At 32.7% G+C, this 23050-nt stretch overlaps 3 protein-coding genes across 6 annotated transcripts; 2 read left to right on the top strand and 1 right to left on the bottom strand.

Annotated features, from left to right (window-relative positions):
• Window positions 1-2459: 2459 nt before the first annotated feature.
• LOC111806409 (stachyose synthase-like) lies at window positions 2460-5598 on the bottom strand. Its single transcript, XM_023691708.1, has 4 exons — window positions 3976-5598; window positions 3716-3893; window positions 3239-3606; window positions 2460-3161 (listed from the first exon to the last, which is right to left on the bottom strand). Exons 1-4 carry the CDS (start codon window positions 5398-5400, stop codon window positions 2598-2600), a joined length of 2535 nt encoding a protein of 844 aa, XP_023547476.1. The 5' UTR covers window positions 5401-5598; the 3' UTR covers window positions 2460-2597.
• A 9788-nt stretch (window positions 5599-15386) lies between these two features.
• LOC111807757 (probable WRKY transcription factor 23) lies at window positions 15387-16474 on the top strand. The gene is made up of 3 exons (XM_023693625.1): window positions 15387-15691; window positions 15818-15964; window positions 16045-16474. Exons 1-3 carry the CDS (start codon window positions 15387-15389, stop codon window positions 16472-16474), a joined length of 882 nt encoding a protein of 293 aa, XP_023549393.1.
• Window positions 16475-17438: 964 nt separating this feature from the next.
• LOC111806405 lies at window positions 17439-19599 on the top strand. 4 transcript variants are annotated; one of them, XM_023691701.1, is made up of 5 exons: window positions 17439-17599; window positions 17687-17750; window positions 18266-18851; window positions 19004-19142; window positions 19231-19599. In XM_023691701.1, exons 3-5 carry the CDS (start codon window positions 18317-18319, stop codon window positions 19241-19243), a joined length of 687 nt encoding a protein of 228 aa, XP_023547469.1. In that variant the 5' UTR covers window positions 17439-17599; window positions 17687-17750; window positions 18266-18316; the 3' UTR covers window positions 19244-19599. The 4 variants fall into 4 exon arrangements, with proteins under 4 accessions (XP_023547469.1, XP_023547470.1, XP_023547472.1 ...); XM_023691702.1 differs by having other exon boundaries at window positions 17444-17599; window positions 18219-18851; XM_023691704.1 differs by lacking the exon at window positions 17687-17750 and having other exon boundaries at window positions 17444-17599.
• The last annotated feature ends 3451 nt before the right edge of the window (window positions 19600-23050 follow it).

Here is a 23050-nt window from a genome sequence, read left to right as displayed (position 1 = left end):
CTAAAAAAATGTCCTTAAAATTTTTAAATGTTTCAATAATACCCTTTAAACTATACACTTTAAATTTTAAAATAAGTTCAAAAATATTTTACGGCAGTTTTTCAATGGGTTTAAAAAATATTCTTAAAATTTTGTATTTTAAAAATACCCTTAAAACTTTAAAAAATTTCAATTTCAAAATTTTAAAAAATTAAAAAAATACTCATAAAATTTTAAAAATAGTATTAATACTCTTAACATTTATACTATCAATATATTGACAGAAATCGTCTATCTACGCCTCATAAATTATTTTCAAACCTTTTAATTTTTCTTCTAAATGTCTAAGGGTATTAATGTTACTTTTGAAATGTGGTACTGACAGTTCCGTTCATATACTAACAGTAAGATTATTTTTTAACATTTTTAAAAAGTTTAAGGGTATTGTGAAGTTTTTAATAAAATTTAAAGATATTTTTAAGTTTTGGAGACGGTTTTAACAATATTAGTGAAACTTTTGGAAGCTAAAATATTTTTAAATGTTAAAACTATTTTTTTTAAACCTTAAGGGTATTTTTAAAACAAAATATTAACGATTCCATCCAAAACTAATTTAAAATAAAATAAAATAAAATAAAATTAAACTTCAGAATATTATTGAAACTCTTGAAAGTTTAACGATATTTTTATTAATTTAGTCTATTGTATTAATATTTCAAATATTTGAGGTCACAAAATAAAAAATTACGAAGACTAAAATGGACAAAAGTGGTGCACCCGAAAATTCTTCGATTGCAAGAAAGGATGTCACGAGAACGCTAGGTGTAAAGAAGAAAACTTGTAGGATCTAGAGCTAATTTGACGTATTCTGAAAATTCTATTCCAAAAACAGTACTTTAATTGAACAAAAAAAGAAAGTGAATATATAAAGTCGATGCAAATATACCTATTGAATATCTCAAATTTGAACGATAAGAAAGGCATAAAGGTATAAATTTCAATTCTTTTAAATTTTTTTTAGCCATCTTATCTTCCAGATCACTCTCATTCACATGTGGTCTCAGATCCTTAATGTAACCTTTATCTACGCAGCTGTCACAACTTTTAAAAATTTTAATATACTTTTTACACAAAGCATCTAAATTTTTTTCCCGAACATTTAAGAATATTATAACAAAAAAAAGGAAGAAATGATTAAATTATTTAGAATTTATTCCATAGAAAGAAGAATGTTTTTTTTTTTTTTTTTGGTATTTTATGAATAAATATAGCCACGTATTTAAATCTTTTGAGTCATCGTCTCTATTGGATTTGAATATCTCTACAAATTCTTAGGCTTTAAAGCTATTCAATTTTCACCCCATTCTCAATATTTCTATTAAAAAAAAATTAAAAATAAAAGTGGAAGAGACAGAAGAATTCCTTATAAAGGTGGGAAAATCTTTTATTAGTAGACGCGTTTTAAAATCGTAATGTTGTGACGATACGTAACGGGCTAAAACAGATAATATCTAATAGGGGTGGGTATATGCTGTTGCAAATAGTATTAGAATCAGACACTAGATGATATGCTAGCGAGGACGTTCGTCCCCCAAATGGGTGGATTGTGATATTCCACCTTAGTTGGAAAGGGGAACGGGGAACGAAAAATATTACTTATAAAGATATGGAAACAAGTAGACACTGCTAGCAAATGAAATTAAACTGAAACGAAACATGGAAGCTAATAAAAATTAGTTGTAAGCGTTTTAAAAAAGAAAAACATAGCAGATGAGTAGATAACATTTATTTCAAAATTCAAATATAATATTTGAAATAATAAAATAATAAGTTTGAACAAAATAAACTTATTTTAAATTTGAATATTTGATTTTATTAAGGTTGAACAACGTTAATTTATTTGAGTTTTAGTCTACTCACTTGTTCACACAACAATAAATAAATAAAATAAAAAATGACAATAAATAAATAAAGTTACAATATTATGTTATGATTTGATTTCAAACATTTATTTTATAAATTATTAAACTGAAATACTTTTTTAAATAAAAAATTATAACAATTAAAATTTAAAATTGAGATTACAGTGCTTATAATTTTTTTTTTTTCACAATATTTAGATTAAATATAGAATTTAATATTTCCTTGGAAACGCGTTTGTAATAAAATGACGATTTTTTTTTTTTGTCGGAGAAAAAGTAATAATATTTCATTATTATAATAATATATATTTAATATACGAGATTTAAGTCAGATTTGTAAATATAGGTGTTTATTTAACTCTGCAATCTAAGTGGGTAACTGAAAGAGAGCGGTGAGAGATTTTGTTTTATTAACTAAACGAAAATTCTCCGTCTCAACTAGGGTTTGTCTAAATCTCCACCCCGCCTTACGTTCATACATATATTCAATATATGCATATGTATGTACGCATGTATATATTAAGTGTTCACGACTTTGTTAGGTTGAATATTTAATTATGTTTGGATAAGATATTATTAAATTATAAATATATTTGGATAATTTATTTTATTCCCTTTGCAACCCAACAAAATGGGAAGGGAAAAGAGTTGAAAATACAAACAATGCATAAAAATAAACTTAGATAGTCAAATTTCTCAAAAGACAATATCCAAATTAGAAACTCCACCAACTTCTTCGATCCATGGAAGATCAATACTCAGCTTTCCTTTCGAATCCCATTCAAATTCAACTTCCATTCCGTTCGAAATGCACTTCTTCGGCGACCTACTCGAGTAAGCCAGGAAATTTCCTCCTCCTTTTACTTTCAGTTCCGCTCCGTTTTCGTTGTATTTCAAATGTTGAATCGTTCCGGAACTGTTGAACATGTTCGTCAGGCCTATAGGAGCGAATTTGAGGTTGGAATCTAGCTTTTTGAGGGGTATGAAATTGAAGAGCTCGAATGTCGATGGTTGAAGGGTTAGTTCTAGCGGTTTAGATTTCGGGGTAGTGTGGAGAATTTCCTCAGCTTGGTTTAGATACACAATGTATTCAACGGAATTTCCCATTGGGGCTGTTTCTGGTTTTTGGTCCCATTCCACATCGTTTACGTGTACTGTTGTGGATATTGGCTTGTAGCACTCTGGATGTCCCTTGATTCTTTTCTCTTTACGGTCCCAACCTGCTCCTTGGCAGTTGAAAGCTCCAATAATACCTCCATACTGTAATAAATGTCAATTTCGGAAAAGTTATAAACGCTTAGGTGTTTTAATTAGTAAAAGATGGAGCTAGAAAGTACCTTGTTAAGGTTCCATATCTTGAGAACAGTTTTGTTGTCAAATAAAGGATTCTTGAAGAGGCAATCTCGAGTGGGGAGGGCAAAATGTTGGCATCTGGGAATTGTTCCATCAGGATATGCAAGTTTCTTTATGAGATCAAAGTCGTGGCCACCCACTGAATCACTCACATACACAGGTCCCCCACAGATGGCTCTTGATCCTGCATGGAATTTAGCACACATATGGTCTGATTGGAACATGTCCCAATCAGGCTGTATGATCTGCCCCATCCACATGCTATTGTATGCACAATGGACCATATGAACACCTTGTAACCAATATACACCCGTAGGATCACCATGTGGATCATGGAACCAAAAATCATCACCTGCTCCAAAAATCATATATTAGTAGTCGAACTTAATTTGAATTAGAATTTTGAATCAAACTCAAATGACTACAGAGAAGGCGGAGAAGGGAACAGTTTCGGATCTTACTAACTCTTCCTATGGAGTTTTGCTTTGTTCCGAGGAAGAAGAAATCGTTGCATTGTTGCATACTCGAGATAAGGTTAGTCCCTTTGAAGTTCTTCACAATAGAGTCGGTCAAACCCTTATAATATACCTTCGCAAGATCAACTCTTCCTCCATATTCCTCTGCGACGTATTCTAGAGTCTTGATTGAACAAACAAGTGGATAAATTGATTAAGTTAATAAATAAAAGAGAAAATGAAGTTTTCATTATGTAGAAACTTACATGTATAACGTCAACTTTCACTCCTGTAATCCCAGCTTTAGAAAGGTACGAATGCATGGAATCATATAGATCGTAGGCCTGATCAGGATGAACGAGGGCAATCTTGCCTTCAATGACCTTTACAACTGCTAGGTCTGTCATTGTCCCGTCAAGTCCAGGAGAGGATTTGAGGGGAGTTATCTTAGATTTGAGATGGGTAGAACCCGGCCTTACACCGCCCCAAGCACCAGCAAGAGCATGCCAAACATATATATCATCCAAACCTTTGAATTTTGTCCTCAAATCTCTTGTGAAAGCCTTCATTCCCATGTCATCGCCTTTGTAACAACGGTTTCCATTACGGTTGTTTTCTTCTTCATCTTGATCATTCCCAAAAATATCCATCAACTCTTGCTTCAATTTCTGAATTTTGGCTTCCAACTTAGACACATCAGTAACTCCAGATTGAATGGCATTATCTCTATCTTTCTCAGCGTTATCAATCTCGATCGACTTTGAGATCAACAACTTCGGCTTCTTGGGATCAAATGGTGGAGCATTTGGACCCAACATAGTCCCACCTTTGTACTTCCCGAACTTGTCACACTCTTCAAATTTGTAAAGTCTAGCCGTCATCTGATTTGAACCTAAAACAATGTGTTTCATATCTCGATGTGGGTCTTCGCCATCTGCATTGATACTCTGCCACCCATCGTCAATGATGAGAAACCTCAACGAGACTCCACCTTCAGTAAAATCATTCACACCATGCCAAACTCCCACGGGATTGACATTCAAGAAAAATGCATTCCAAGTACACCAACCAAATCTATTCACCAAATCTGGCACACTCTTCTCTTCCAACAGCCTAAAAGTATTCAAATGGACTCTAATAGCAGCATAAGCTTCTTTCATTAGATTGTACGGATTATCACACACATGAATGTAAGCTATGGCATCAAATCTCGATGCTTTCACTTGAGTTGAGCCACTTTCCGCCCAAATCATGACATGCCCATCGGTCCCAGGATGAAGGGCAGATCTGAAACTCCCTTCTATAATAGGTATGATAACGACATATGACCTTAGTTCAGGGACATTCAAAATGACCCATTGAGTTTCCATTTGAATATCCGATCCAGAACTCCCAACCCACATGGTCGACCACCATGTTTTGAATCTAAAGATACTTAACGACTCTCTACCCTCAAACTTTCCCAGAGAATTGATCAGCCTATCAGAAGGTTGACTTTGACTTTGGTCGAAACCAAGAAATCCACCCTTATGAGACAGAGCATGGACTCGTTGGAGCAGAGGAAGTGGCGCATCGGAGGATCGTACCGAAGAAAAAGGACTGAAAAAGACGTTGCTTGGGACGTCTAATAGCAAGGGAACTCCTTTTACATTGATGTTCCCATTTGAAAGATCAAAGTAGTTGGAAGACATGAAGCTAGGTGGTTAACAAGGAGCTAGTTGGAACTTGAATCACTCAAAAACTGTTCAAAACTTACAGACAACCTTAAACACAAGACAAGCAACCTAAGTTGACATACGAGGATGATATCAGAGATGGTTCATAAGCTCAAACACAACCAACACTTGATAACTTGTATGGAGAAACTATGCAAACAATAAAATCATTTATAGTTGCTCATAAGTATTTTTTTTTTTTTCTTTTTCTGAATAAAATTTCACACCATATCTTAAAATTTTATATGGCATAAAACTTAGAATAAAAAAAGTAAGAGAATAAATCTTTATTTTGTCACTATGGAGACCAATATGAAAAAACAATGCAAGAAATGATTAAAAATTTAAGAATTTATTCCATAAAAAGATTAATGTTTTGTTGGCATTTTATGGAATAATATAGCCACACATTCAAAATCTTTTTAAGCCATTATATCCATTGAATTTATTCTCGGGTACCCTATCACTTTATATCTTTATCAACGAGTTATGAATATGCTAACATTATCTCTTCCTCTAAACTCTTAAGTGTTACGTTAACATTTCTAAATATTTATAGGTACGATATCAACATAAATGATTGGAGTTCCTATGATTGAGATACTGAAAAATAAGGTCCAGAAGTCCACCTTGTTAGTATAGATAGTGACTTTCAATTCTTACAAGTCTTTATCAGTCATCCTATTCTTAGGATTACTCTCATTCGGATCTAATCTTGGTTCATTCATGTACCCTCTTTTACTCGGGTGTCACATTGGAATTCTTGTGATTGAGCCACGAAAAATGAAACACAACGTGACCTATCATAGGATTGTTCCAAGTCATCACGTTAAACCTTGGAGTTCTATAATCGAGCCACTGAAAAAAAATATATTATTATATCATCCATTCATTCATATATCATTATTTTTGTTAGACGAACACCCACAATCGTACGATATTATCCACTTTGAGCATGAGCTCTCGTGGCTTTGCTTTGGGCTTTCCCAAAACGCCTCACACCAATGAAGAGAGTATTATTTGATTATAAACCTATAATCATTCCCTAAATTAGCAGACGTGGGACGTTCATCCTCCAACAATTTTATTCGAACTATCACATCTTCGTATTAAAATTATTTATAAATCACATGATTGAATATTAGTGGAGAATTTCTCTTTTTAATATATAATAAAAGGAAAAATAAAAATATATGAGTAAGGAATCCCAAGAGTGAATACGTGTTATGTTGTAGATAAATGGGAATCACTTTTATTTTAATTCCCTTGGAATCACTTTTGGAATAATATTAAATATTTTATCCTATTTAGAATATACTTTTTATTACCATAGACTATCGCTTTATGTATTTTAACTTTTACCACATTTTTATTCTCATCTAATGTGCAGTAATTAGTAAAAAAAATTTAAATATTGATCTTGATTAAAATAATTAGAAAAAATATAAAATAAATTTCTCTAAATTTCCATATAGGTGTACATTCAACCCGACAACCCAGACCAATCCAACCATAGCATTTCAGGTAGGGTTTGGTCCATTTTTCTGAACTCGAATTGAATCGGTTCGGTTTCGAGTTCATGAGCAAAACCTTCGAGTTGACCCGAGCCAAATAAAAATATATAAAATATATTAAGACTCCCTCCGTATCAAGGGTATGTCGGAGTAGTACTCAAGTTGGTTTAGGGACACTCACGCTCGAGTTTAATATTACTCTATTTATATTATTTTTAATTCGTTTGTTTTGTTTATTTATTTATTTATTCTTTTTTAATTTCTCTGTTTCGTTTATATTATTTTATTATTTTATTATTTTTAATTTGCAATTTATTATTTTATTATTTTTAATTTGTTTATATTATTTTGTTATTTTTAATTTGCGTATTAATACATTTAGTTGATGTTCATAAATTTTATATTTATATATATATATATATAATTTTAAAGCATATTCAAAATTCTAAATTGGTTTGTGTGGGTTGATGAACTAAAATTATATCTGAATAATTATAAATGGTAGATAAATAAAAAATTTTAAAAAAAATTTGACAGCCCAACCCAAAAATGTTGGTTGGGTTGGGTTGTGAAAAGTTTTGGGTTAGGTTACCCATCCAACCAACCCGAACTTTATTGGGTCAAAAAAAATCCATCAACCTAACCCAACCCGGATTATGTACCCCCTATTTCCATACGTATATTGGCATGTTATTCCCATGTGATCGACCACATCATCCATCAATAAAGTCAAGAACCCACGTGGACTTTGATTAAGCTAATGTCTATTATTAATTAGCTCTTAAGTGCAAACATTATAATAAACCCTTTTTTTTATTACATCCATAATTTCTCTTAACATTAAAGAAAATAAAAGAATTATCTTTGGTCAATAATTTGATATAATTATAAAACTAATTAATGGCTTCACCAATAAAATGCAAGCGTGTGTGCTTGCTTAAACATTTTTTTATTCTTTAAATAATAATAATTAAGGAATTAATTCCCTCACCAATTATATGGAAACATGTGTTTAATAAGTAAATTGTGAGATCTAACATCGGTTGAGAGGGGAACAGAGCATTTCTTATAAGGGTGTGGAATCTTCTCCTAATAGACCCGTTTTAAAATCGTGAGGTTGACGATGATACACAAAGGGTGTAACGGCCTAGATCCACCGCTAGCAGATATCGTTCTCTTTGGGCTTTCCGTNAGAATGAGGCTAGGTCCCTTTTCCCGACAACGGATCGGAGATCTATCTTTCTCAAGTCATACGTCTTTTGTTCAGCCAACAGTGTTCCACTCTACTTATTATTACTTACTAGCGCCCTGAACTGAAAGTCATACGTCTTTTGTTCTGCTTCTTTCCAAATCCCTCCTCTCCCAACCAATGTAGGACATCACAAAGGGTCAAAGCGGACAATATCTACTAGCGGTGGGTTTGGGCTGTTACACTCGATATTGCTCTTATTTGAACGGAGGATCAATTCATTCATGTATTCATCTTTTACTCGAGTATCACAACTGAAGATGTTCAAACCAATCTACTCAAACCAATAGAGTAGGTTTAATAAAAACCCATCAAGGTAGCCTATTAAATGGCATGAAATTGGCCACCCTACACAACTTTCTTATAATTTTTCATAACATGCCCCCCAACTCCAACTCATTTCTTAACCTTTTAGTTGATTGATGAGTAATGCATGTGACACCCTTTAAGCAAGTTCCTTTAATTTATACATAAACCCTTTAAATTTCCCTAATTTACATATAAACACATCCCAATACACACCCACCTTTAAACTATGCCTCAAGATTTACAAAATTCACTAATAAATAATTTTAATACATAGAATTTGATTCATATTTTTAGGTTATGATCTTATAATATGGTTAGAGAGAGAGAGAGAGAGAGAGAGAGAGAGAGAATGGATTATCTTTGTGTCTGGTTGAAATTGTTCGATGAAAAATATGTATCCGTACAATGAATGAACCAGACATGTCCAAACATGTACACAAAATGAAAAAGTCTCTTCCTTTCCAAAAGAGAAAGAAGAGAGAGAAAAACCCTAATAATTTTGACTCAAAACATGGAGATTCATGAATGTCACAAACAAAATCCCAACACATCTTATCCACATTGTTCCAATTCAACCTCCCCAAAATACCCTTCTTTCGAACGGGTTGTTTCGTAATAATCATTGAATACAAGTTCGAGATGTTTGACGGGTTTTCTTCCATACATTCATAAGTGCAAGCCTCTTAACTTTATTTGTGAAAGATGGAAATTTTATGCTTTGATATCATGTTAAACGAACGTGGGCGGTGTTGTTAGCTAACTAATATGTTATATGTTATATAATGTGGGTATGAGTAAAGTTTAAAGATAGGGATGTAGTGATAATTTTAATTAATGAAATGAAATGTGTGTGTGTGTGTCTCTCTCTCTAAATGATGTCCATTGAACTTGGAAAGTGGGGGGAGGAATAATCCAGAGTGTGAGTAGTGGTTTATATGAAGGGGGGGCTGAGGAAGAGGGTGGTGATGGTGGTGGCGATGGTGAGAAAATCATGTGGGTGCATGTGCTTTGAGTTGGACAACATGCCCTAAAGCAATCCCCCACCATTCTTACTCTTTCTCTTCTCTTTTTTATCCCATAAATTTATTCAATCAAACCGCTACAACGTGTCTGTTTTATAATAAAGATTGTATATGTAACAGTTCAAGCTCACTTCTAACGGATATTGTCTTCTTCAGACTGACTTTTCCTCAAAAATTTTAAAACGCGTATGTAGGGAGAGGTTTCACACTCTTGTAAAAAAAATGTTTCATTCTCCTTCTCAAATCTACCCCTTCAGGGCCCAGCGTCCTTGTTGGCACACTGCCCGGTGTCTAGCTCTAATATCATTTGTAACAGCCCAAACTATGTTATATTGTCTTCTTTGTACTTTCCCTTTAAGACTTTCCCTCAAGGTTTTTAAAACACGTCTGCTAGGGAGAGGTTTCACATTCTTATAAAAAAAAAAATGTTTCGTTCTCCTTTCCAATCGATGTGGGATCTCACAATCTAATCCCTTCAAGGTCGAGCGTCCTTGTTGGCACACTTTTGTAACAGCCCAAGCTCTGATATATTGTCTTCTTTGGACTTTTCCTCAAAATTTTTAAAACGTGTCTACTAGGGAGAGGCTTCACACTCTTATAAAAAAAAAAAAAAAAAAAAAAAGGTTTTGTTCTTCTTTCCAATCGACGTGGGATTTCACAATCTACCTCCTTCAAGGCTCAGCGTCCTTGTTGACACTGCCTAGTGTCTAGCTTTGATATCATTTGTAACAGCCCGAGCTCAGAGCTAACAGATATTGTCATNAAAAAAAAAAAAAAAAAAAAAAAAAAAAAAAAAAAAAAAAAAAAAAGGTTTTGTTCTTCTTTCCAATCGACGTGGGATTTCACAATCTACCTCCTTCAAGGCTCAGCGTCCTTGTTGACACTGCCTAGTGTCTAGCTTTGATATCATTTGTAACAGCCCGAGCTCAGAGCTAACAGATATTGTCATCTTTGGATTTTCCCTTTCGAGCTTCCCTTCAACATTTTTAAAACGCATCTACTAAGTAGAGATTTTCATATTCTTGTAAAGAATGTTTCGTTCCATTCTCCAATCGATGTGAATATCTTAATATATAGTCGTTACGACGTAGTTATCTCTTTTGAACGATTCCTCTCACTCGGTATAAAATAATAATGATTAATATCATTATTCCAACCTTCTCTCAATCATTTCTCTTTTTGCAACTTATCCTCTCTTTTGTGACCAACCAAGTTCATAAATTTCCTCCATATAAAAACCCTAAGCCACCATTGCCATCAACATCCAAATCCCAATTCCTCTCCCTCTAGTTTCCTCACCACAAGAGAGAGAGAAGAAAACAACACCATATGGGAGCTTTCCCAAACACCCTTTTGCTACTTCAACTCAACATGGAAGAACCAACACAAGATATCATCATCAATGGATCCATATTGAAGAAATCATCAATGGAAGAAGAACAAAAAAACAACAAAAGTTGCAGAAGAAGAAGTAGAACAAGCAAATCATTGGCCAAGAAGACAAGAAGATCATCAACTAGAATAGTGCAAAGGGTCACCACTTTGAGAAACCTCGTACCCAACATGGACAACAACAATGACAGCGACGACAACGATGGCTCGTTAGAACAGCTATTCACTCACACATCTGATTACATATCGTCGTTGCAAACACGAGTCAGATTCATGAGGACTTTGGTCGATGTCTTGTCCGGTTCTTCTTCTTCTTCTTCAAGAATTTGAAAAGGTTTCATTTTTATATAAAATTGTGTAAAACCCATATCATCATCTATGTGTAAAGATTGATATATGTGATTTTATATATATCATTCTTCTTTCCCTTTTGCTTTTATTTGTATTTGCATCTCTCTCTCCTATGTAGTTCTAGAGAGAGAGAGAGAGATTTAACTTTGATTTTATTTTTATTTTTCTTTTTTCAGTGTGGAAAAGATTTGACCTTTTTCTCTTCTTCTCATTTGTAATATTATTGTGTATTATTATTATATAATTGTCTTTTATATTTATATAAAAATCTCGGACTTGCGAATCTTGTGTCGCCTACGGCCAAACGATGTATGCTCGAGCATCTAACCCTAGTTCAAGAAGAAAGTTTTAAAAAACGGGACAGAGAGATTTCGAAAGAGAGTTTTGAAAACAAGATTTGAGAGATTGAAATTGGTGTTATATGTGATGCAAGCAAAAAGTCAACAACAACGACTTACAACATATAATTATCGGGTAGGGAGAAGTTGACACTTGTCACAATTGCACTTTTGATGGCAGCGGACTTGCGATTGTGCAGCACTCACTTCCCAACAAGAAACGAGTTAAGTCAATTCATTCTTGCACCGTTTACGACCAAGCGATGTATGCTCGAGCCTCTAGCCCCGATTCAAAAAGAAAGTTTTAGAAAACAGGGGCAAAGAGATTTCGAGAGAGAGTTTTGAAAGTAAGATTTGAGAGATTGAAATTGGTATTATATGTGATGCAAGCAAAAATGCAACAACAACGGCTTATCGCATATAACTATCGAGTAGGGAGATATAACTAGACTTTAATCTAAAAAATTCTAATATCGGTAAGTTAAAAAAAAATTGTCAATTTAAATATATCTCAATCGATTAAACATATTTTTCTAAAAATATTTTAGAGATAATACTGTATTTGAAAGTAATATTAATTAATTAATTAATTAATTAATTAATCTATATATATATATTCATTAAAGTTTTAAAAATTTGAGAATAAAATATAAATGTTTGGAAATTTTTTTTTATTAATTTAGTGAATTCTTTTTTATTATATAAAAGCTCCTGTGTTTTGGGGTACGATGAAATTGGGCTTTAAGGCCCATTATCCCTCACAAGATTGGGCTCATTTACATACCATAAATTTATTTTTAAATAATATAAAACTTAAATCAAAATTAAAGATTCAATATAAATAAATAAATAATATAATATAATTAACCAAAAAGACTCTTTTATTTTTTATTTTTTTAATTCGGATTGGGTTTCAAAGGTATTTCGGTTTAAATTAAATATAATATAAAAATTATAAATTGAGCAATAAAAATAGTATTTTTAATTTTCCACTCTCTTTTCTTAATAAAAAATAAAAATAATAATTTCAAAAAAAAAAAAAATGGCATGCTTTATTGTCGAGTGGTGTCATATTTGAAAGGGACCGACATTTGTTGTCCAAATGTGTGCAGTTGTCGACTCTTTAATAAGGTGTCGGCAAACAATTTCATGCCTATTTAGAGTTTGGTGACGTTGTCCTCTCTCTTTCTCTTTCATTTTTTTAATTTATATAAATAAATAAATAAATAAACTTTTTGGAATTTGATATATATTAAAACATTTTATTTTAGTCCTCAAATTTTAAAATTATAAAACTAAATATATAAAAGTCGTACAAATAAAAAATAATTTAGTAGATAAATGATATGATATTGTCCACTTTGAGCATAGGCTTTACTTTGTGTTCTCCCAAAAGGCCTCATACAAATGGAGTTAGTATTCCTCACTTATAAACCCATGATCCTTCTCTAAATTAGCCGACGTGACATATATCTCAGCTAATTATTGTAGTAAAATATGAAAGTCGTAAGTTTATGAAATTTTTTAGACTATGTATAAAGTTATTTTGTATATTAAACTTGGAAATGCACGAATAGAGTTAAGTTTGCATGCAGTCTAGATTGTATGGTTAGAATCATTCAAGCATGATTTGATAGATGATTCGAATTTCAAACAATATTGGATCAATAAAATAATTTTAATTTTTTTTCTTAAAAAAAACTCACGTGGAAAAATACAAATTTATAAGATGGGGCACGTGTGAAAGGTATGACAGGTCATCATTGAAATCGACGGATGAGTGCAGGCCAACGCCTTCATCTCGTCGTGGAGCGGCGGCTAACCATTCGGATCCGGATTCTATCGTGGATCCGTACCTTTTTTTTCCGAGTTTAAATCATTTTAATTCTTAAAATGAAATTTCTCGTGAATTTTGCCCGTTGCGTTTGTTTTGCTCGGCGATTCGGTCCCACATCGGCGACCTTTCGGTTCAACGGTCATTTATTTTTTTCATATTCTTTATATACAAAAATTTTGATTTTTTTTTTTTTTTCTAATTTTACATTATTATCTCTCTAGGCTAAAAGCTATATTTTTAACTAAAAAACCACTTATTTAATTAAATGTGATGCACAATTATTGTTTAAATGTGGAAAATGACATGAAAAACAGTGACCATGTTTAAACAGATGAAATTGTACTTTGGTTTTGTAACAACTCAAGTTCATTACTAGTAGATATTGTTTATTTTTATTTTGACAAAAATAGTTTAAGCTCACTGTTTAGTTGATATTGTTTTCAAGTTCAACACTAGAAAATATTATCCATTTTTATTCGTTACGTATCGCTATCATGCTCACAATTTTAAAATATGTCTACACCCATATGAAAAATGTTTCGTTCTCCTCTCCAACCGATGTGGGATCTCACGGGTCTCTGCTTCCAAATTTCATTAAAATTAATATATATATATATATATATATATATATATATATATATATATATAATTTTAAAAGTTCATAAAAATAAATAAATATTGATATGGATAGTAATTATTGAAAATTGGAAGAAGGGGGAAGCAACAAAATCTAAAATTCAGTAATTGAATTATTAAGTTTGAAATTAAAAAAGTGTATTCTTTTTTATAAAAATATAAAATTATTGGAATTTTTTAATCATGTTTGAAAAAGAAATTGTTTTTTTTTTTTTTTTTTTTTGAAAAATAATGAAAGTCGTCCGAAGTGATCCCAAGAGTTAGGTCTCGGACTCATCGATCACAAAATCAAATGAACCTAAACAGCCTAAAATTGTACGAATCAAGTGAAACGTGTTTGACCATTGAGTTCTCACCTTGTTTTTTAGAGCAGTGACTTTTAATTCTATTAAGTATTTCTTAGCTATCATATCATCAAAATCTCTCTCATTCAGATGTGATCTCAATTTATTCATGTACCTCTCTTGTACTCGAATGTGACAGAAAGAGAAAAAACTAGACCATTTTCAATTGTTTAAAATTTTGTATGTTATCAACTTTCAGGGATAACGTGGGCCAACTAGGGTCTTTTCAGTATTCTTTGTTCACTTATTCAAAAAAAAAATCCAGCACTCTTATTAAACTACTGAAAAGAAAGTGCACGTTACTGATATAGATATTAAAATTTTATTCTTTTAAGCATTCTTTATTTTCGAATATGATCTTATTTCATTCATGTATACTCAAGTTGTCACGTATATATACTAAATAAATAAAACTATTATCGAATGGAATCTTTATTCCCGTCCTTTCAGAAAGATTAATTGAATTTGTCACGGATCGATCCCGATCACAATGATTTTAATGTGTTAGAATAATAAATACAATAACATTAATTTTCATAAAGATTTGGATATCTTTTTTATTAAATCCTTCAAGAAAAAAAAGAAAAAGGAAAAGATTGAAAGAGATCGTGAACGAATGGGGAGACAATGAAGCAATATCGGGATTGAGAAAATAATAAAAAGAATTATATTTATTACGCATGCTCACCAAACGACGGCGTATTCATGATTTAGCCGCATATACTTCACGTGCGTCAAAACCCCCGTTCAGACCGACCGGTTACCGCCCCAGTACGACGTGTCGCACCTTCTCTTCTGTTCTGTCGGTCCACGTATTTGTTTTCCACTCCCACTGTCCGGTGACCTACAATTGCCGGTCACCAATCCCCCAATTCCCATTCATTGTTCTTAAATTCCAATTTTTTCTCTCTATAAAATTCTCATTCTCCTCCTCTTACTCTCTCTAGATTTTTTTTTTTTTTAAATGAAGATGGAGGAGGTGGCAGCAGCCGATTCGTTGCGGTTTCCATTGCCCGAGAACCAGAGTTGTCTCAAGTTCATGGAGCTGATCGCCGTTGATCAAGAATTTTCGTCACAATTTGATGTGTTTTCATTGTCATCTTTATCGTCTTCCCTGTTTACAAATCCTGTCGAAAATTTGGAGATTGGGAACCAATGGCCAACTACACCGAATTATTCATCGTCGAGCGAGATCGTCAATGATGAGGTGATCGAGCCAAAGCTAGAGAGAGAAGAGAAACAACATTCCCGACAAACCCTAAAAACGGATAAACAGTGAGTGCTTTGTTTTCTATTTTTGTAATTTTCTTTAAGAGGATTTTCATCTCTCCAAGTAATTAATTGAACTTTACGATTGTCTAAATTTTGTATTTTAATATTATGTTCGGGTGGTAAATATAGGTTAAAAACAAAGAAAATGACTCGAAAGAAGAAAGATCAAGAACCACGGTTCGCGTTTATGACAAAAAGTGAAGTCGATCATTTGGAAGATGGTTATAGATGGAGAAAGTACGGTCAGAAAGCGGTGAAAAACAGCCCTTACCCTAGGTAAATTTCCAACATGAATTTCTACGGTTCGGGGATTTATATACTTTTTCCTAACATTTTTTTTTACTCTCACGTTTTAGAAGCTATTATCGTTGTACTAGTGTAGCATGCAATGTAAAGAAACGAGTGGAGAGATATTTAAAAGATCCAAGTATTGTCGTCACCACCTACGAAGGCCAACACACTCACTCTAGCCCCAACATGACACGATCAACCTTCTTTCCTCCGCCCATCTCAACCGCCCTCTACAATGGCTCTACAATGTTCACCACCGCCACCACAACCCCGTCTCTCTTCCACTACCAAAATGGTCATAATTCGAACTTTATCAACCACCCAAAGGGCTTCGTGGCATCATCATTTCATCCACCGTGTGACGTTGCACCCTCCAATCATGCTAATCAATTCTTTTCTCCCACGATCAACCACAGATTATTGCAAGATATCGCCCCTTTTCAATACGATGAATTGGCATGGAGAGATTGTTCGATCTCACAAAACCCAACCTAACCCAATAAATCGTGTTTATAGGTAAATTATATATAATATATATAACAAAGTTATTGTATACATATTGACTCCTTCAACGTTTTCTAAACAGGTTCTTTTAGTCTACTTTTAATTAGGGTTTACTAATAGAATCGAGACGTCCATATTGTAAATGTTATAGACAAGTGTAAAAGCAACATAGAGTCAACAATTGCTGAACATCTTTAATTAAGGTTATCGACATCACATATCACATATTTAGTCATTAAAATTTTTAATATTAAAAAAAAATTAAATTTTATGTTTTAATAAATTTAAAAAATTTTAAAAATTCAAAACTCCTAAACCAAATAAATTTTATATACATTAATTTTTTAAAGGTCAAGATATTGTTTAAACGTTAATATAATTCAACCACAAAAATATTTGAGCTGAATTGATTCGAGTTGTCTGAGTCATTTATGTAAATTTTTATTTTTCGCACGAATAAAATATTTATTTATTTATTTTCAAACATTAATATATATTTTAAAAAATTATATTTAAAATTATTTTAAAAAGTTAGTTGGATAATAAATAATGGAAAAAAGAAATAATTTATGCATTTTCCTTCCACCAAAATTTAAAATATCTCATTGAATAGCCCACTAGAATTTGGGCCACAATTCTTTTTATTTCCCTATTTATAATTAATAATTTCTTCCCACCAATTTTATAATGTTTTTTTTTTCATTTAATAAATTATTATTATTTATTAAAAAAAACTTTAATTTTAATTTTAATTTTAGTTGAGTTCAAAATTATATATATTAAAAAAGCTTCATTAAATGAGAAGAAAATATAATTTTGTTTTCATTTTTAATAACTAATTTTTAATTCAACAAAATAATTATTATTAAAAAAAAAAAAAAAAAAAAAAACTAATTCCCTCAAAGAACTGAAAAAAAAACGAAAAAACAATATAAAAAACTTTACCGGTTCTGGAAATTTCCAAATGTGGCCGACGATTTCATAATCAACTGGGAATTATCGTTTCCATTGGTTTTTGACCCGTTTGGAGCAAATATAAATATCATCCAAGGATTGACTCAGTCATCCGTCGCCGTCTCCGATCAGGACAAATTCTCACGCTCCAGTTTCATAAAGGTTTACTTTCATAATTTATCCATGTCCCATTTCATTCAACTATTTTTTATTTTCCAATAATGCATTTTTTCATGTCCTGATGATCAGACAAGAACTGTTCCGTAATCGATTTGGATTTTGTCGGTCTGAGCTGAATACCGATTGAATTTCGGTAGGTTTTTACTGATTCCTCGCTATTGGGTTTCTGGATTTTTCGATTCGACTCATTCTAGGTTATTTTCGGACTTGTTTGTTCGTTCCAATTTATGTTTATGTTTATGTTTAATCGGTTTCTTTTTAGTTTTTCATAATTTCTGGGATGATGTTTTTCTCATTTTTTGTGTGTTTTGCTAAATTTGTTTTCGCATTACCGAAGCTGTTCTTGTTTGGCTATTGGTATCGAAATATTGGTGTCGGATTCTTACCAATGCTATGTTAATTGTTGTTTTCTTGCTTATTTTGTAATTTAAGAGACTTATGGGTTAGATTCTTTGGAGGTCCCTTTGATGTTCTTGAGATTGACCTTCTCAGTATGGTTCAGCTATTTCACGGATTTTGAAGTTTTGCATTTGCAATATGTTGGAAATTTCATTGTATTGAAGTGGGAGTGTTCTTCTGTTTCTTCATTGTTATGTTACAGCGATTCGGGGATTCGCATTAGGATTGAACGTTCATCTTTGATTGCAGAGTTCGAGTGAATTTTGGTTGTTTTAGTTGAAAGGCTATGAGATTGAGTACATGGCTTTAAGAGAAAGGGATCTCGCGTTTGATCTCGAAAGTGGGGGGAGGATCGGTGACGAGGTTGGAAGTGTGGAACCAAGTTCGATCAAAAGAGATGTAAAGAACATTTGGAATAGGTTGACAGAGGATACACTGCTAAAAGATGAGCTAGTCGTAGCGTCAAACAGTAATTTTGTTAATTCTGTTGCCGATGTTGTTGCTGATGTGAACGTAGAGTTGTTGATAGATAAGAATTTGGAAGGAGAAGACGATTGTGAAGCTTTTGCGCATGTCGAGAAAACTAATGCTAGAGGGAAGCATAAGAATAAGAAAAAGGCTCTGAAGCCACCACGGCCGCCCAAAGGTCCTGCTCTTGATGCTGCTGATAGAAGGCTGGTGAAGGAAATTGCAGTAATTGCCATGAAAAAACGTGCAAGAGTCGAGCGAATGAAAGCATTAAGGAAGTCAAAAGCCGAGAAAACATCTTCCTTCAATAGTTGCATTCCTGCCATGATTATCACATTCCTGTTCTTCCTTGTAATCATCCTTCAAGGTTAGCTTATTATAAGTCCTATACTGCTTGGTCTTGAAAATTTGTAGTTTGGGGAGGGTGTTCTTAGTGTCGTGTCCTTCAATCTGGTTATCAGTTTGTGCCTTCTTTTAGCATTATGTTCTTAAGGGAGTTTTATTCAACCATGTTTACAGGAATAAGTTCCCGAAGCAGTCCGATGCTGCAGGGGTCACCCGAACCTGCTGTTGATGGTAGTAGCGGTTTCATTTCCGTTCAGTACATTAAAAGCTTTCCTCCAAATGAAAGCAATATGGCGAATCCCCCCGATGTTAAGTGCGTATCGTTAGTGAATGGTTATGGTTTATTGAATATAACTTTCCAAGTATTCCTAGTCTAATTTTGTACCATCTTGTTGATGCAGTTCTGCTGCGTAACTCGTTTCGGGTTTTGTTCCTCTTTAAGGTGAAAAGGGTGGCTGATTTGAGGATCTTTTTGAAGTTGACAGCCTAGGAGCCAGCTTGCTGGCTCTTATGGCCATGATTTTTGAATAGTTGCTTCGATGCGCGGTTGCATCCGACTGATCTGTATATAAATACGAAGAAACATCGAATTTTTCGTNTTTTTTTTTTTTTTTTTTTTTTTTTTTTTTTTTTTTTTTGTAATCAGATGCTTTTATATCTTAATAATTTATATTGGAAAGTTCATGGTGATGTTCTTGGATGTAGGTAGCTGAACCTACTTAAAAGGTATAGCAGACAGTCCTGCATGCTTCCAGGCTTTCTTTTGATGAGTTGAGTTACGAACTTTTTCCTTTTCAATTTAGCTAACAAACCTGCAGGATTATGATGATATGTTTGGATGATGCTTAACCCTCTACGCCTTTGATTTGCTGCTGGTAGATGATGTTCATGCCGTTCTTCGAGGATAAACAGGTACAATCGACCACTGGCCAATTGATTCTTGAATTTGTTAGATTTATGAGCATATCTTATTCAATGGATGTGAGATCCCATATGGGTTGGGAGGAGAACGAAACATTTTTTATAAGAGATGTGGAAACTTCTCATTAGCAAATGTATTTTGAAACTTCAAAGAGAACAATATCTCCTAGCGGTGAGCTTGGACCATTACAAATGGTATTAGAGTTAGATACTGAACGGTGTGTCAGCGAATTCGAGGGGGGTGGACATTGGGCGGTATGGGTCACGATGGGGGTGGATCATGAGATCTCACATCGATGGGAGAGAGGAATGAGTGCTAGTGAGGATGTTGGGCCTCGAAGGGGGTGGATTGTGAGATCCCACATCTCGACCACATTGGTTGGGGAGGAGAATGAAACCATTCTTTATAAGAGTTTGTAAACCTCTTCCTAACAGACACGTTTTAATCCCTTGAGGGAAAGCCCGGAACGAAAAGTTCAAAGAGAATAATATTTGTTAGCAGTGAGCTTGGGCCGTTACAATGAAGCTTTGAAACTTTCCAAGATTTCAGGTATTAGACAGCAAAATGATATTGTGATTTTATGTTCAAAGCTAAGCTTGAGCTCTACACATAGGCTTTTGTCTTGCAGAGAAACAAAAGCTTCTGACTTTGACATCAAACTTTGTCTCTGTCATTTTCTTTTGTTAACCCCATCTTCATCTTTAGTTGTAGCCAATCTCATCATGGATTCATGTATGAAAACATCCCGTGTCGCCTCTACAGGGACGATCCTCGCAGCATAACAGCTGACACAAAAAGATTATTACTGAAATCGTTCTCGATGAGTCGTTAAATGTAAAGAAATTTTAACTCCGAGTTGTGCTTCATCAATTAGATGACTAATTCTGAGGTGAAGAAGGCGGTCCTGAGCAGATGATCTTCGGTTTCCTTGTGAAAGTCTTCACCGTGATGGATGCATGCACTCTCATGTCTAGCGGCCTCCAGAGTGTTGACTTTTGATACGACAACCCGAAGCTCAATGTTGGCATCTTTCGTCGAAGGAGTACAAAATTGCAACATCGTGGATGCAACTTGAGAGGTCCTTGTGAAGGAGCCATTATGAAAAAGGTCTATTTACATAATTAGGTAGTAATTGTGTAACAACCCAGATCTACCGCGAGCAGGTATTGTTCTCTTTGGGCTTTCCCTTTCGGGCTTCCTCTCAAGGCTTTAAAACGCCGGCTAGAGGAAGGTTTTCATACCCTTATAAAGAGTGTTTTGTTTTCCTCCCCAACCAATGTGGGATATCACAATCCCACCACCTTTGGGGTCAGCGTCCTTGTTGGCACTCATTTCTTTCAACAATCGATGTGGGACCGCTACCAAATCCACCCCCTTTGGGGCCCAGCGTCCTTATTGGCACATCGCCTCGTGTCTACCCCTTTTGGGGAACAGCTAGAAGGCTGGCACATCATCCGGTGTCTAGCTCTCTTACCATTTGTATGACCCAAATCCACAGCCAGCAGATATTGTTCTCTTTGGTCTTTCTCTTCCGGGCTTCCCCTCAAGACTTTAAAACGCGTAGGGGAAGGTTTCCACACTCTTATAAAGGGTGTTTTGTTCTCCCCACAAAAGTGTGCGACATCACAAATTGAAAGTCAAAAGGCAATAAAAGTTACTACTTATATCAACGCACCACTTTTTTTCGGTGGCTCAATTATAGGACCGTCATGGTTAATCTGTTTTGCTATGAGCAATTTTATGTTGAGTGTCTTCGTAGGAAACAAAACATACTCAAAGGATTCGTGTTAGTCTTTGAGGATAGTATTTACTCTTAGAAATAAGGAATAAGTAACGTGTCCAATGCAGGGAGAGGTCGTTGCATTGATACTCATGAAAAATTCTCACTGAATTATATCTTAAAAACTACACTTAAAAATGTGTAAATAGTTATACGAACGGTCGCTTTTATAATAAAACACTTACGAATACGCTATTTTCATTAAAATCACTCTCAAATAAATTATTATTTTCATTAAAATCACTCTCAAATAAATTATTATTTTCATTAAAATCACTCCCCAACAAATACATCATTTTCTCCATTAATATTGATAGTAAATTTTAAATATTTAAAAAAATAGTAATCATTGAAAAAGAAAGAAATTTATTATAAAATTGAAAACTTGAGAGTATTTAGGTATGTAACTTAACAGCCTATATTTTTGGAGGGTTAATTTGACTTCTATTTCTTCAACATTTATTATAACTTTGACAATTTTGCATGACACATCTATTTATTTATTATTATTATTATTATTATTCTAATAATATAAGATTTTTATTATGAACGGAGACCGGAGACCACGTTCAAGAGTAATTTTAAAAATATGTTGGTTAAGAAAGACGATAATTATTGTTTATATTAATAATGTACATTTTTTTTATACACGAAAAGTATATAATACCAATAAATGACTAAAATAAAACGGGCATTTAATTATGGAGACGGGAAGGAATAAGATGATTTAATTTGAAAAGTATACGAATCAAATATTAATTCTTTTATTTTTAATCCAACAAATATAAATGTTATAATTTATTGAACGTTGAATGTCATTTATATTTTTTATTCATGATTTATATATTTATTTATTAACTATGTCCGTGCTTTAATTATAAATATATAATTTAATTTATATATATATATATATATATATTATTTATTTAAATATTATTTTGCGCTTTAAACTTTTAAATTCAATCTATTTTTAAAGCTATGAAACAAAAAATGCCAAAAATTAAAAGTGAATAATTAAAAAATTGTTTGACAACGATTCTATTTTTAAAAATCATTTTGTATAATTCTTATCTAAATTTTTGAGGAAAAAAAATGTAATTCTTAATTATTATTTTTTTCAATTTTTAGTTTAGATTTTGATTATATTTTTAAAAAATAAGAAATAGAAAATGATTTTGGTTTTAGTATTTTAATTTTGAATTATATATATATATATATTAAAAATTATTTGAATTTAGATAATCAAATAAATAAACTTAGAGGTGAAAGTAATATAGTATTAATTTTTTAAAAAATTAAATTAAATGATTAACAAATTAGGCTCAAATTAAATAACTTAAGTTGAAGAATTAACTTGAATATTAATTATATTAGTTATTACAATAATTAATATTATTATTATTTTACTAAATTAAATATATATTTTTACTAATTTAGCTAATTAATATTATAAAAGAATGCATTCAGAATGCGAACATGACTATAGCTCAATAATCAATACATCTATTCACTGACTTGA

This window comes from Cucurbita pepo, chromosome LG12, assembly GCF_002806865.2.
Source record: "Cucurbita pepo subsp. pepo cultivar mu-cu-16 chromosome LG12, ASM280686v2, whole genome shotgun sequence".
In the NCBI taxonomy this organism is placed as follows: domain Eukaryota; kingdom Viridiplantae; phylum Streptophyta; class Magnoliopsida; order Cucurbitales; family Cucurbitaceae; genus Cucurbita; species Cucurbita pepo.
The sequence above is the reverse complement of the archived record's forward strand: the minus strand, read 5'-3'. Positions and strand labels throughout refer to the sequence as shown.

Bases quoted from the DNA above. Each gene is read 5' to 3' on its own strand.
- LOC111806409 (XM_023691708.1), bottom strand. From the start codon at position 5,400: ATGTCTTCCAACTACTTTGATCTTTCAAATGGGAACATCAATGTAAAA. The intron at 3,894-3,975 runs GTAAGTTTCTAC...TGTTCAATCAAG, and splicing joins TGAAAGTTGACGTTATACAT to ACTCTAGAATACGTCGCAGA. The intron at 3,607-3,715 runs GTAAGATCCGAA...TTTTTGGAGCAG, and splicing joins AAACTCCATAGGAAGAGTTA to GTGATGATTTTTGGTTCCAT.
- LOC111807757 (XM_023693625.1), top strand. From the start codon at position 15,387: ATGGAGGAGGTGGCAGCAGCCGATTCGTTGCGGTTTCCATTGCCCGAG. The intron at 15,692-15,817 runs GTGAGTGCTTTG...TGGTAAATATAG, and splicing joins ACCCTAAAAACGGATAAACA to GTTAAAAACAAAGAAAATGA. The intron at 15,965-16,044 runs GTAAATTTCCAA...CTCACGTTTTAG, and splicing joins AAAAACAGCCCTTACCCTAG to AAGCTATTATCGTTGTACTA.
- LOC111806405 (XM_023691701.1), top strand. From the start codon at position 18,317: ATGGCTTTAAGAGAAAGGGATCTCGCGTTTGATCTCGAAAGTGGGGGG. The intron at 18,852-19,003 runs GTTAGCTTATTA...CCATGTTTACAG, and splicing joins CCTTGTAATCATCCTTCAAG to GAATAAGTTCCCGAAGCAGT.